The following is a 13,944-nucleotide window of genomic DNA, read 5'->3' as shown; positions in this document are numbered from 1 at the left end:
TTTGAGAGAGCTCTCCCCTCATTTCCACACAATAATGACGGACTGAGTCCATCAAGAAAAACTACCCCAGATTCTTTATACACATTTACTGTCCTGCAAGAAAAATGGGGCTGTTTACACTCTAGACAGCTATTGAAGCTGGTTCCATGTTGTAGAGATAAGCAATGATGCAGTGTGCTTGTTGTTCATTTGCATGTAGAACATTATCATTTATGTAGTGTTAGTCGATGAAAATAAATCATTCCCAGTCAATCTACTGGTCTTACTGGTTGTTGCTGCCAGACTGTCAGGTTCAGAACTTCTGTCTCCTGCTGCTCTTAGCTTGGTGTCTTAACACTGAACATTGTGATCACTCTTTTAAAATCACTCTAATATGTGTTTGATTTGCCCACTAACCTCTAATGCATTGTACAGCTATGGCCAAAAGTTTTGCATCACCCTATAGAATTAACCAATTTTGCTTCATAAGATCGAACAAAACCTGCTGAATAATGTTACGTTAACACACCGCTTTGTAGTTTTCTAACATGAAATACTCCACTACTATTAGGCTTCCGGTAGACACTTGTGATATCAGGTTGTACTTTCTTTGATTGCATGCTGTTAAATAAAATATTAAAATGATGTTCATTAGTTTTTTTTTTTTAATTATGTCTCAATCCGAAAGTTCTATGTGATGCAAATAATTTGCCAGTTTATCCTGCACACTTGTATATGAGGGGGATTGATAGTCTCCAGTCAGTTCCACCTGGGAGCTCAAGGAGATTGGAGTGCTGTTCTGAATGCATTGAGTAACACCACGGATGCTGTCATGAAAGTGACTTGCAACTCCTTTGCTGTTTTGTGTTGATTTAAAAAAAAAATGAGACGAGAGAAATGTTATAATATTGACATTATATTTGCATCAACAATGAAAAAATACATTTAAACATTGAGATACATTTAAAGGTAAATCACAGTTTAGCCTAAACTGTGTTTCTTTCTATACAGATCTGAGTACCAACACTCCAACAGCAGTGTGATAAAATAACCATCTATGAGCAAGGAGATTTTTGACAAAGACGCTGTATTAATATCTGGTTAATTAATATCTCCCCATTATGTATTTCTTAGAACTGAACCTGCCAATCAGGAAGCATCTTCATTAAGATCCCAGACAAACTTCAGAGGCAGGTCTTTCATTCTCTGCCGGTACACCTCATCAAAGTGCTCACTTTGAGCAACTGTCAAAGTGTTCTTCCAGTCTCCAACAGTGCCTGCATTTAAATTGAATAACATATTAGACCCATTCTTTATAAATGTAATAATTTTACACCTAATTTTCTCCCCATTTTAGAATGGCCCAAAAACTTCTCACACCACAGCAATTCCCCACACAGCTCAGGAGAGCTGAAGGTTCAGTGGGAGTCCTCTGATCCCACAACCAAGCCAGTTTCCTCTTTTACACACAGGAACTCAAGAGGATATCAGAGCGCTACCAGTAACCAGGAGGACAAAGGCCAGCCCTGCAGGTTTCCGCTCTGAGCTCACTGGGCTCCTGGCCAGTAGGGACCGCTGAAGCGTGATGAGGAGATACAGACCCTGACGGTTTTGCCTCCCTAACCAAAGGGACAGCCAGAGCCAATGTGACACTCCCCTGGGAATACTGATATGCCAATGGTTTATAAATGTTTAGAAAAGATTATCCCCATTGTCATATGCTGTATGCTGATTGAAAAACGGCTGATGCACTGACATCACAGACATTATTAGTCCATTATTTCTGCTATCATAACATACTGACTGGCTCTGTTGTAACTCCACAAAAAAAATACATGCTATTCTGTATGCATTAGTAATACAGTTGCTCATATCTAGCGCTTGTGTCTCACAGCAGGTGTCTTTTTATGTAGTGCAGTGTGTGGCGTCAATGCAATTGCTTGTTATTTAAAAAGGCAATACTGCAGTTTTACCCTTGCGAAGAAATTTTCCATTGTCTTTGAGAATGGCTTTCTCGGGCAGGAATTCATAATTTGCTTTCGGGTCGTTTTTCATGTTTTTGAAAGTAGCTTTTTCCACAATCCTGTCGATGGCCGAATCCTGGAGGCGCTTTCCAAGGAAGTGACACATCTTTAGTACAGCTCCCCTGAGATCCTGATAGGGAAAATAAAGGCTGTGTTTAATGTCATTATGCATAGTTACAATGTACTTACTGTGTAAATCTGTGTGCACGATATAACCATAACCGATATAACCATAACCATAACCCTGAGAAGAAAGTGAGTTTAAGAGATGATGGTCTTTATAGGAAACATGACCCACTAACTAAGGAATCACATGCTATTTTATAAAATCTTGTAACATGGTATAACACTTTATCATCCAGATATGTTAAGATGAACTTCAGTGCAATGTCTTTATAAGATGTAGAATATTCAGTCCAATTACCTGGATCATTTCCTCATATGTTAAGAAGAGAAAATTTAACTGCTCCCTGTGGGTGTACCATCCTCTGATGTGGTCAAACCAAGAGCCTGCTACCACTGTGAGAAAGAGAATAAGGATCCGAGCAACTAATAAAACAGTTAAGAAATTAAATATTAGGAAAATGCAGATGAGGTAAGTGAGCCCTTTAATGAATACAGTTCTCCATATTATTGTTAAACTGTATCATGAATTAGTGATGGGTCCTTGATTACACAGTTTAATATAAATGCATCCTCCATAACAATACAACTGAAAAGAAAGTCAGCAAGCATTTATTGTCTGTGTTTGTATGCTGTAGTTTGTGGGGATTCTTGTACTGTTTGAGAGATTTGTTTTGATTCCATTCCTTGATTATTAGGTGTGGAGTAGTGGTTAGGGCTCTGGACGCTTGACCGGAGGGTCGTGTGTTCAATCTCCAGGGGGGACACTGCTGCTGTACCCTTGAGCAAGTTATTATTATTATTTATTTCTTAGCAGACACCCTTATCCAGGGCGACTTACTATTGTTACAAGATATCACATTATTTTTACATATAATTCCCCATTTATACAGTTGGGGTTTTACTGGAGCAATCTAGGTAAAGTACCTTGCTCAAGGGTACAGCAGCAGTGTCCCCCACAAGGGATTGAACCCATGACCCTGCAGTCAAGAGTCCAGAACCCTAACCACTACCCCACACTGCTGCCCTAGATTGCTCCAGTAAAAACCCAACTGTATAAATGGGTAATTGTATATAAAAATAATGCGATATCTTGTAACGATTGTAAGTCTCCCTGGATAAGAGTGTCAGCTAAGAAATAAATAATAATAAATAATAATAAGTATAATGTGAAATATATCATTCATAACTAATATAAACAGTGACAGCTGGTTCCACAGACGCTGCTTACCACCTACCTGGACCGACCCAATGTAACCTTAGAATTAGTGAAGGGTCCTTGAATACGCAGTTTAATATAAATGCATCCTCCATAACAACACACCTCTTTTTAAAAGAGGTTGATTTAGAGATTGTTACACCTAAAGTACAGGACATTACAGTATAACATCAACATGAAAAAAAGAAAGATTACTTGATTACCTTGTCCACTTAAATATTTCTCCATGAGGTCACCAATGTTCTTTGCGGTTTCCATACATGTACAAATTTTGGAAAAGTGAAAGAGTGACACCATTGCATCTTTAGGATTCCTTGCAACATAAATCACCTGCAATGGAAAACATAGCCTTGGATAAAACATGGAGCTGACTATAACTTGCATGGAATCTGAAGTATTCACTGAGAATTTGCAGCTAATCTAAGATGGAACAAACTGAACATAAAGCACAATTAAAACCAACCCTTACTTTCGTTTTTTTTTCCTTCAGCATTTTGGACATTAAATTATAAGTCAGGTGGGATGTAAAGAGACGAGGTGATGGGCGCATGTTGTAATCCTGTCCCTCCAGATTATATTCGAGCCAGGGCATCCGCTTCATATTCGTGTCTGATTCAGCTGCATTGGAGCTTTCTGATTCAGCTGCATTGGAGCCCTCTGACTGAGTTGCATTGGAACTCTCTGACTGAGCTGCATTGGAACCCTGTGATTCAGCTGCATTAAAGTCCTCTGATTCAGCTGCATTGGAGCCCTCTTCCTCATGGATCAGGATGATAATCTGCTGGGTCCAAACTGTACCTAGTGGAAAGCAAGCGGTGCAATGTTATGTTGGATACACTCTTTGGGGGAAAGCATTTTTTTGAAAGAGTTAATTGAGATATTATTCAGTAACAACCCACGTAAACTATTCTCTACCTTCTCCTCCCTCCTAAACCCTCCTCCCCCTCCTCCTCCCTCCTCCTCTATCTTCCCTGATGACTTTGCCTCCTTTTTCTCTTCTAAAATCTCAGATATCCGCAAACTCTTTAACACCTCTCCCTCCCCCGCACCCCCTCCCGCTCCAACCCCTACACCCACTACATCCCCTACTAACTCACCCTCCTTCTCCACCTTCTTGCCCCTCTCAGACTCTGACCTCTCCTCCCTGCTCCAGGGTCACAAACCCACCACGTGTGCCTTGGACCCCCTCCCCACTCACCTCTTTCAAGCTGCTGCTCCTGCTCTACTCCCCTTCATCTCCTCCCTCCTCAACACCTCTCTACTTTCTGGTATCTTTCCCTCTGCCTTCAAAAAAGCCTCTATCACTCCCCTCCTCAAAAAACCTACCCTCGACCCCACCTCCCTCCTACCGTCCTGTCTCCCTCCTACCCTTCCTCTCCAAAACCATCGAGCGGACTGTACACCGCCAGCTCTCTGCTTTCCTGTCCAACCACTCTCTGATTGACCCTCTCCAATCTGGCTTCCGCTCTGCTCACTCCACTGAAACCGCCCTCCTTTCTGTCACCAACTCACTTAAGTGTGCCCGAGCTGCCTCTCTCTCCTCTGTCCTTATTCTCCTCGACCTCTCTGCTTCCTTTGACACTGTTGATCACTCTATTCTACTATCATCTCTTGCTGACCTGGGGATCTCTGGCACTGCTCTGGCCTGGTTCTCCTCCTACCTCTCCAACCGCACTTACCAGGTAACCTGGCGTGGAGCAACCTCCACACCTCACCCTCTCTTAACTGGAGTCCCCCAAGGGTCAGTCTTGGGTCCTCTCCTGTTCTCTCTCTACACCCACTCCCTGGGCCCCCTCATCGCATCCTATGGTTTCTCATACCATTTCTATGCTGATGATGCTCAGATTTTCCTCTCCTTCCCCACCTCTGACTCCACCATCTCCTCCCGTATCTCTACCTGTCTGTCTGCTATTTCCTCCTGGATGCACTCGCATCACCTCAAACTCAACCTCTCTAAATCTGACCTCCTTTTCTTTCCCTCCTCCTCCCCCTCCTCTGATCTCTCTATCTCTGTTCCTCTGGAATCTACCACACTCTCTCCCTCTTCCTCCGCTAAGAACCTTGGAGTCACCCTGGACCCCTGCCTCTCTTATTCCCAGCACATCTCCACTCTGGCACGCACTTGCCGATTCTTCCTGAGCAACATCCGAAGAATCCGACCCTTTCTCACCAACTATGCTACCCAGCTCCTGGTCCAGGCCCTGGTACTCTCCCGCCTAGACTACTGCAACTCCCTCCTGGCCGGCCTCCCTGCGTCCGCCACCCGTCCGCTCCAGCTCATCCAGAACTCTGCTGCCCGCCTGGTGTTCTCTCTGCCTCGCTTCGCGCACGCTACTCCACTACTCCGCTCACTCTACTGGCTCCCGATCACCGCTCGCATCCAGTTCAAGACTCTTGTACTAGCCTACAGATGCCTTGACCAGACTGCACCCAGCTACCTCCAGACCCTCATCTCTCCCTACACCCCCACTCGACCTCTCCGCTCCGCCTGCACTAGAAGACTAGCTCTACCTCCGCTCGCTCCCCTGCCTCCAGAGCCCGCTCCTTCTCCACCCTTGCTCCGCAGTGGTGGAATGACCTTCCTACAGATGTCAGGACTGCCCAGTCCCTGACCACATTCCGGCGCCTCCTTAAGACTCACCTCTTCAAAGAGCACCTGTAGAACTCCTCTGTTTTGTATCCTGGGACACTATCACCCTTCATGTAAATGTGCTCTATTTTGCTCTTATCTGCCCCCTATTTTACTGCATTTAATCCTGTACTTCAGAATACTGTAATCTGCCAAGTGTTTAACCTGTAGTACTTTGTATTTAATCACATCCTGATGTAACTATCACTATTTAATCATATGCTGATGTAACTATCACTATTATCTGCTGTATTATTGAATTGTGGTTTGTCACACTTGTACTTTGCTTGAACAAAAGTTATTGTATTTCTTGCTCTTATTGTATTACTTGTATTGTAACACTTGAAATGTATTTGCTTACGATTGTAAATCGCCCTGGATAAGGGCGTCTGCTAAGAAATAAATAATAATAATAATAATAAATATTATTGCATACTTACCATGTATACAGCTCATGACAAACGTTTTGTATCACCCTATAGAATTAAGAAATGGTGCTTTATAAAGTCAAATGAAACCTGCTGAATAATGTTACGTTAATATACTGAATTACATACTGCTTTGTAGTTTTCCATATACAGTACTTAAAGAAAAAACTGACAAAAATGTAACTCTGAAATACATGTACTACAATTATGGCATCCGGTAGACTTCTGTGATATCATTTTGTAGTTTGTTTGATTACTTGATGTGAAATAAAATATCTAAATTATATTCATATAGTTTTTTTTTTTTTTAAATGATGTCTCAATCCTAAAATTCTAGGTGATGCAAAACTTTTATCCAGAGCTGTAAAATTACTTAAAGTTTGGCTCCCCCAGTACATTTTTGTAAAAGGATTGTTTATATCATGGGGACGGTTTTTCAAAACTTGTAATCTGTGTAACAGTGATCCGGATTTTGTAATCCTATATTTTGTGATCGAGATTCTTTTTAAAAAAAATGTCATAATCTTAATTATTTGTAATCTGGATAAACTTAATCCAGCAGTGACATTTTCTGAAAATGATCCAGATAAAAGTAAGCTAGATCACAACATATATGGTTACAAAATCCAGATCACTTTGATCCAGATTTGAAGTTTTGAAAAGCCGTCCCTTGGTGATGGACACAATCAGGAGACCTTGCCTTACCTGATTTGAGATAGGTGACCAGAAACACGTCACTGTCTCGGATCTCAAAGTCCTCCAGGGAGTCGATATACTCTGGTGTCACTGTGTCCTTTGGGAAGTTGTATCCCTTGTACTGAAACATGTAGGTTTCAGATGACTTTGCTGCAGTGTCTGCCATTGCTGGTTGTCAGGAGGAGGGTGCCTTCTGTGTGTCACTGAAGGTACACTTTGCTCTTTGAACAAGGGGGTGAAGGTCTGACTGTTTTCAGAACAGATCAAAGGTTTTACTCTGTTTTATATTTCAACTTGTTTTTGTGTCATTCTTGTTTTGAGCGGCTCCTGTCTGTCTGACTGCACCGCTACATTCATTTGGATTTTCACAAACATTCCTGAATGCTAAAAATCTGGGTATTTAGTAGTTGCACATGTTTTTGTCCATGTTTTTGAAGGTATTAGGAAAATGTTGATTATATACTGTAAAGTACAGTTAATGGGAACTTTGAATCAAAGTTAATTAATTTGATTATCAACGAATTGACATTCAAAAGGCTTATGAATATGAATGAACTTGTCCACGTAGATATGTACCCATTAGGTCACCAGTGTTCTTTGCTGTTTCTATCTGTAATAAATCCTTTTAGGAAAAGTGAAAGGAGGACAACTATTTATCTCTAGCATTCCTTGTGACATGAAAAAGTTTCTTCTGTTTTTAATGTAATTGTTTGAAGCATGGTAAATCTAACAGCTGCAAAATAAATATACATGTTTCACAAGGAATATTTTCTTTAAGATGACTGAGAAAAACATGGAACAGAGGGCTAAATTATTTGACTTTCAACCCTTTAATCCATAACTAAAAACTCAATAATAATGCATACTGTGGAGTGGAAGATTACATTACATTTTTTTTCCCCCAGTAACATTAATATCACTACTCACAAGAAAATAGTTCCAGTGAAAAGTAAACATATTCATAAATATAATACCTATTGATTAAAATGTGTACGAAGTAAGTCATTTCTGTATATCAATTATATTAACATATTACACCCACCCCTCATTACATCGACCTTGGCTATGCTGCGGATTCGGATATATGGCAGTCCTGCAGTTGGCTCCCCATTTTTACAGTCTAACTGCGCATGCTTTAGCTGCAATATACATAGGCCAATTAATTTAGAATTACTGTTAATTTTATTTTGTACTGCTCATCAAACAATTATAAACAAAGCATTAATATCGTACTGTTATCATATACACACGCATTGCACAATAACACAAAGCAAATGAAATATCTACTTGCTGAAACAGTTTTTATTTTAGCCAACAAGGTGTTCACGTGTGGCAGCAATGCACTAGCAAAAGTGACAGGGTAGTGATGCCAGCTCCCTAGCAACAAGCCTCCTATGTTAGGAATGGATTCTTTCAATGCAGCAGGTTTGTGCATTTGAGAAAGGAGAGGAAGACTCATGAAATTAACTGGAGACTTAAGTTGGTGAGAAGCAATTACCCTCCACAGTACGAATTAAAATTGTGTGCTGCTTTTTATATGAAAAATGAAAAAAGTTGCATAGTATTTGTTAGCCTATTGGTTTTTTTATGGGTCTCTCGCTATATTGTGGCCCTCGATATACAACGTATTTAAATTTGGACCCTGACACCCGCGATATATCCAGTGGGTGGTGTACTTGCTAATTTATTTTTTTCATTAAAATGGACATACATATTTAAAGCAGTCAATGACATAAATAATACTCATAACACTTGAATTAAATTGTAGATCAGTGATTTCTGGAATAAATGTTCACTTAAAAGTGTGTGCAGTTTGAAAAATGCTCTGAATGAACTGTATTTACTGCTGTACTGCCAGAAGGGGGCGCTGATGGGAAAAGCATGTTTGCTTGTGTAAGAATGTTTGCTTTGTGCCTTTTTTTAGCTTCTCCAGCTCTACTGCTGTTACTGGGGGATAGTGTGTTTTGTCTTTTCCACTTTTTTTAGTTTTAATTACTGTTAAGAATATGTTAACATTGTTAAATGTACCTTTCGCCTGTATGGTGGGGTCATTCAAAAGGTGATTGCTACCAGCTTCTAGAGTTATATGCTGTATTATATGGTCCATCTTTATTCCTCACGAAGTGACATAAAATTCCCAAAGGCGCGTTCAACTTGTACTTAGAAAAAACATTAAATGTAAGTCTACCTTTTTCTTGGAGACAGTTTTGTAGGATATTCACATCCCATTTAGAAGCCTTTATTGTGTCTTTTTTCCCCCGTTCCGGTCAAGTTTGAGTTGATTCAGGTCTGGTTCTGTTATTTCAAGGAAAAACATTGAGTAAAATATCTTGCATCATTTGATTTTCAAGGTGTGGTATCAGAAGCATAATTAACAAGTACAGAGAAACATCATTTGTAATTGACAAACCCAGGACTGGAAGACACAAAAAGCTGTCTAACAAGGATGAGCAATACTTGAAGATAATATCCTTAAGGAATAGAAAGAAGACAGGCATTGAATTGATAACAGAACTGGCAGAAGGCACAGGTGTCATTGTCCATTCATCAACAGTCCAAAGCACCTTTGACCATTGTTCCATAGTCCAATTTCTGTGTTCTTGTGCATATTTTAGCCTTTTAGTCTTGTTCCCTTTTAACAGAGGTATTCTTACTGCAACACATCCTTTAAGTCCTGATTTCAAGAGTGACCTTCATACTGTTGATTTGATGGACAACGACACCTGTGCCAGTTCTGTTGTCAATTCAACGCTTGTCTTCCTTCTATTCCTTAAGGAATAACTGGTACAACTCCAACTTTGAGTGAAGACAGCAGTCCACCTGAAAAAAAATACAAATAAAATAAGTGCACCAGCAGCTGTCAAGAGTTGACACATAAGAGTAGATGAGGAATAGCTAAATGAAACAGAAGAAAACAAAAATTGAAAAAACACTAAAAAAAAAACTACAGCATGGGATGTTAATGTACTTAAAGACTAGTTTAAAGAAAAAAATATGGACATTAATTTTAAGGAAATAAATAAAAAAAATCTCAACATCATAAGGGAATTTTATGACAGTGCAAAAACTTCAACTGGGAACAGTATTCAATCTCCAGTTTTATAACACTGAGCTGGACTAAATAAATGTTTTATAACACTGAGCTGGACTAAATAAATAATCTCTGCTGACAGCAAGTTTAAAACCAACAAGAAGGTATTCCTGTCAGTCATGAAAACTTTTAGAAAGAAGGTAAAGACAAGTCCAGACACTACCACCCGAATTACCGGCCAAGATTTTAAGCGTCTGCGGGAAAGTGAGGCACTGTCCCCTGACACCGTGGTCGGTTTGGTGCATAAAGTCTGGTTTGATCTCCAACTTAAATCTGGCACGACAACTAACAAAAACATCTTTTGAGATCCAAAAGGATGAAAATGGACTTGAATATGTGTGCCTCGCATATAACAAGGACACAAACTCAACTGAAGATACAGCTTTAGCATCCATGGCAGCTGCTCCTCTTATTTCCTCAGTCTCATTTGAAACTCTGCCCATCATCAGCATGTGCTCAGTCCTCTAGTTTCTAGTGAGATGCCACTTTCGATGCAGAAATTCACAATAAACGGACATGTGCAATTTATTTTTAATAAATGAACAATACATTCAGTTAAATTAAATTTGGGACTATATTACACTGCAGATACACAATAAAAGTTTTTGGTTTTGTCTTAATTTAAAATGTGTTTTAATTATTTTTATTATTTTTCATCCCCCAAATGACAGGTAGCCGTGTTATAAGCTGTATAAACCACTTCGGGCCATGTGGTTCCAATGATATATACCACTTCTGTGGTGGTTAAAGGCCCTTGGCTAACGCCTTGGGCCTTATAACCACCCCAGGCGTGATATATATCATGAGAACTACATGGCCCGTCGTGGCTTATACCTTACATTATATATATATATATATATATATATATATATATATATATATATATATATATATATATATATATATATATAGTGGTTTGCAGAAGTATTCACCCTGCAAAGTTTTCACATTTTGTTGGCACCTGAGCGTACCCCACGACAAACTACTCCACATTGATAAAGTTAAGAAAATGCATATAGAATATAAATAAGTAAGACTTACAAGGAAAAACAGATTAATCTCAGTTGCATAAGTATTCAACCCCTTTGCTACTGCAGCCCTAAATCAGCTCAGGTGCAAATGATGTGTTTGAAAGGTCACACAATTAGTGAAATGGTGTCAGCCTGTGTGTACTCAAAGTGGTTAAACTTGTAGATCATTTCCCTCAGGTATATAAAGACTTTTAAGCTGGAACTCACATAGTGATCCAACAAAGCAACCATGATGACCAAGGAGCTTTTGAAACAAGTCAGGGATAAAGTGGTAGAGAGGCACAGAGCAGGAGAAGGATTTCAATGGCACTGATTATCCCTCTCAGCAGAGTGAAGTCCATCATTAAGAAGTGGAAGATGCATCATACCACCCAGACACTACCCAGATCAGGTCGCCCTCCCAAACTGAGCAGCCGGGGAAGCAGGAAACTGGTTGGGGATGTCACTCTGAAGCCAACAATGACCTTGAGAGATCTGCAAAGTTCTGTGTCTGAGATGGGAGTCAGTGTTCACACATCAACAATAAGCCAATCCCTACACAAAGCTGGCCTGTACAATAAGCCAATCCCTACACAAAGCTGGACGGGTGGCAAGAAAGAAGCCATTACTCAAAAAGCCTCATCTTAAAGTATGTATGGAGTTTGAGAACAAGCATGTAGATGATACTGCAGACATGTGGCATAAGGTTCTGTGGTCAGATGCAATAAAAATTGAACTTTTTGGTCTAAATTCCAAGCGTTACGTCTGGCGCAAGCCCAACACTGCACATCACCCAGTCAACACCATCCCAACTGTCAAGGATGGTGGTGGCAGCATCATGTTATGGGGATGCTTCTCTTCAGCAGGGACTGGGAAGCTTGTCAGGATAAAGGGGAGAATGGATGGTGAAAAGTACAGGCGAATCCTTGAGGAAAACCTGTTTGAGTCAGCCAAGACTCTGAAACTGGGAAGGAAATTCACATTTCAGCAGGACAATGACCTGGACCACAAAGCCAAAGCCACATTGGAGTGGTTGAACAAGAAGAGGATTAATGTTCTTGAGTGGCCCAGTCAAAAGTCCTGACTTGAATCCAATCGAAAATTTATGACGAGACTTGAAGATTGCAGTCCATCGACGATCCCCAACAAACTTATCAGAATTGGAGCAATTTTCCTGTGAAGAATGGACTAAAATGTCACCATCCTACTGTGCAAAGCTAGTAGAGACCTATCCAAAAATACTCATAGCAGTAATTGCTGCAAAAGGTGCTTCTACCAAGTACTGACTTAAGGGGCTGAATACTTATGCAACCAGTAAATTTCATTTTGTACATTTTCTTTGCAGGTTTTGCTGACATTTAACCTCCTCCTCATATAACAGTGTTCAGTTTAACCACTACAGCTTTGAATAAAAAAAAGTTTGTTTGAAAAAAACTATGCATAAATTATTTGTAATTCAACAAAATGTGACATTATTGGTAGGGGGTGAATACTTCTGCAAACCACCGTATATATAGAGTGAGCAATGTGTTCTGGATTTGTTGTGGTAGCCAAATTTTTGCCTTCGCAGAGAGGAGCTGGAAGGTAAGTTTTATTTATTACACAGTTCAGCTCTTCTTCTTTTCCCCTGTCTAGCCCTGCTGAAGCTCACCTTCACCAGGTAAAAAAAAAAAGTACTACACATGACAAAAAGTAGGGTGAGGGTGAGGGTGACCACAGTAATGGGAATTCCTATGGTGAGGGCTTGTAAAATGAATCTCAGTCCTGAGCTTTTTTGGAGCGTTGAGGACAAGTATGCTTCTCCAGGTAAGTATTCACCAAGGATCCGTACTCGTCTCAGGTGTTTGTTTTTCTCTTTCCACAGGTATTGCCTTTTGCCACATGTATTGCCGTTACCTTTTGCCACAGGTATTGCCTTTGGCCACCAGGGTTTCCCACACAGCGGATCCAGGAGACCTGAAGAGGATGCACTCACACACAAGGTAAATATTACTAACTACTACACAACAATATTTATTTGCCCCGTTTTCCTTATTACTATTTTCTTTCCTTTCAGGACAGCGCCCTCTTGTGGAAGCCCAGCAGTTCAGCAGCCTCTGGTCCTTAGGCCCTGCAGCCCTTCGAAATGTTTGTCACAATAAAGTATTGAAATCAACCCCTTAACTTCTGTTCCTTTGTATTTTGGCTGCAGTGTCCCCTTTTAAAAAAAACATAGTCCTTTATAGCAGTGGTGCGCAAACTGGGGGGCCCGTGGAGAGTCACTAAGGGGGGTGTGACTATGCCTAAAGGGGCAGTTCTGTAAATAAAATAAAAGCCAAATGCATAAATGTTAACAAATACATTCTTAAAAGTCAGAGTGTAAGCACAGCTCTGCAGCATACAATGCCAAATCAAACGTGTCAATGGGCGTGGGCTTGCATGTTAAAAGAGCTATGCACACTGGACGCGAGCAAAAATAATTAAAACTATTGCTTTAAATGGAGTAATGCACAACGCAAGCGAAGCAAGCGGCATGAATGAAGCGAGCAAATATAGAAATACATTTGTTTTATTTGTATTTTGCAACGTGCTGTTTGCGTCGCAATGGACTAATCAGAAATAAGGTCAAAGGTAGTGGCTGTCAGACTGTCAGTGTCTTGCTCACACAGACATTACCACAGAAATAAAAAAAAAATCGACGCCAATGAGAATTTAATTATTAAAGTCGAAAAATATAATGTTCTTTATGATGCCAGTGTCCGTGGT

The 13,944-nt window shown here is 40.2% G+C and overlaps 1 protein-coding gene across 2 annotated transcripts; it reads right to left on the bottom strand.

The window, feature by feature from the left end:
* Positions 1–875: 875 nt before the first annotated feature.
* On the bottom strand, positions 876–7,312 carry LOC117962792 (amine sulfotransferase-like). 2 transcript variants are annotated; one of them, XM_059016392.1, is made up of 6 exons: positions 7,108–7,312; positions 3,815–4,143; positions 3,549–3,675; positions 2,428–2,552; positions 1,953–2,133; positions 876–1,256 (listed from the first exon to the last, which is right to left on the bottom strand). In XM_059016392.1, exons 1-6 carry the CDS (start codon positions 7,262–7,264, stop codon positions 1,129–1,131), a joined length of 1,047 nt encoding a protein of 348 aa, XP_058872375.1. In that variant the 5' UTR covers positions 7,265–7,312; the 3' UTR covers positions 876–1,128. The 2 variants fall into 2 exon arrangements, with proteins under 2 accessions (XP_058872375.1, XP_058872376.1); XM_059016393.1 differs by having other exon boundaries at positions 2,428–2,522.
* Between the last annotated feature and the right edge of the window lie 6,632 nt (positions 7,313–13,944).

This window comes from Acipenser ruthenus, chromosome 53 (assembly GCF_902713425.1).
Source record: "Acipenser ruthenus chromosome 53, fAciRut3.2 maternal haplotype, whole genome shotgun sequence".
Classification (NCBI taxonomy): domain Eukaryota; kingdom Metazoa; phylum Chordata; class Actinopteri; order Acipenseriformes; family Acipenseridae; genus Acipenser; species Acipenser ruthenus.
This window is presented reverse-complemented; position numbering and strand designations above follow the sequence as displayed.

What these genes read in the sequence shown, in the direction of transcription:
- LOC117962792 (XM_059016392.1), bottom strand. Translation starts at nt 7,264, where the DNA reads ATGGCAGACACTGCAGCAAAGTCATCTGAAACCTACATGTTTCAGTAC. An exon ending in GGTCACCTATCTCAAATCAG is followed by an intron (nt 4,144 to 7,107) that starts GTAAGGCAAGGT and finishes GCTTTCCACTAG; the next exon opens with GTACAGTTTGGACCCAGCAG. An exon ending in TGAAGGAAAAAAAAACGAAA is followed by an intron (nt 3,676 to 3,814) that starts GTAAGGGTTGGT and finishes TTTCCATTGCAG; the next exon opens with GTGATTTATGTTGCAAGGAA.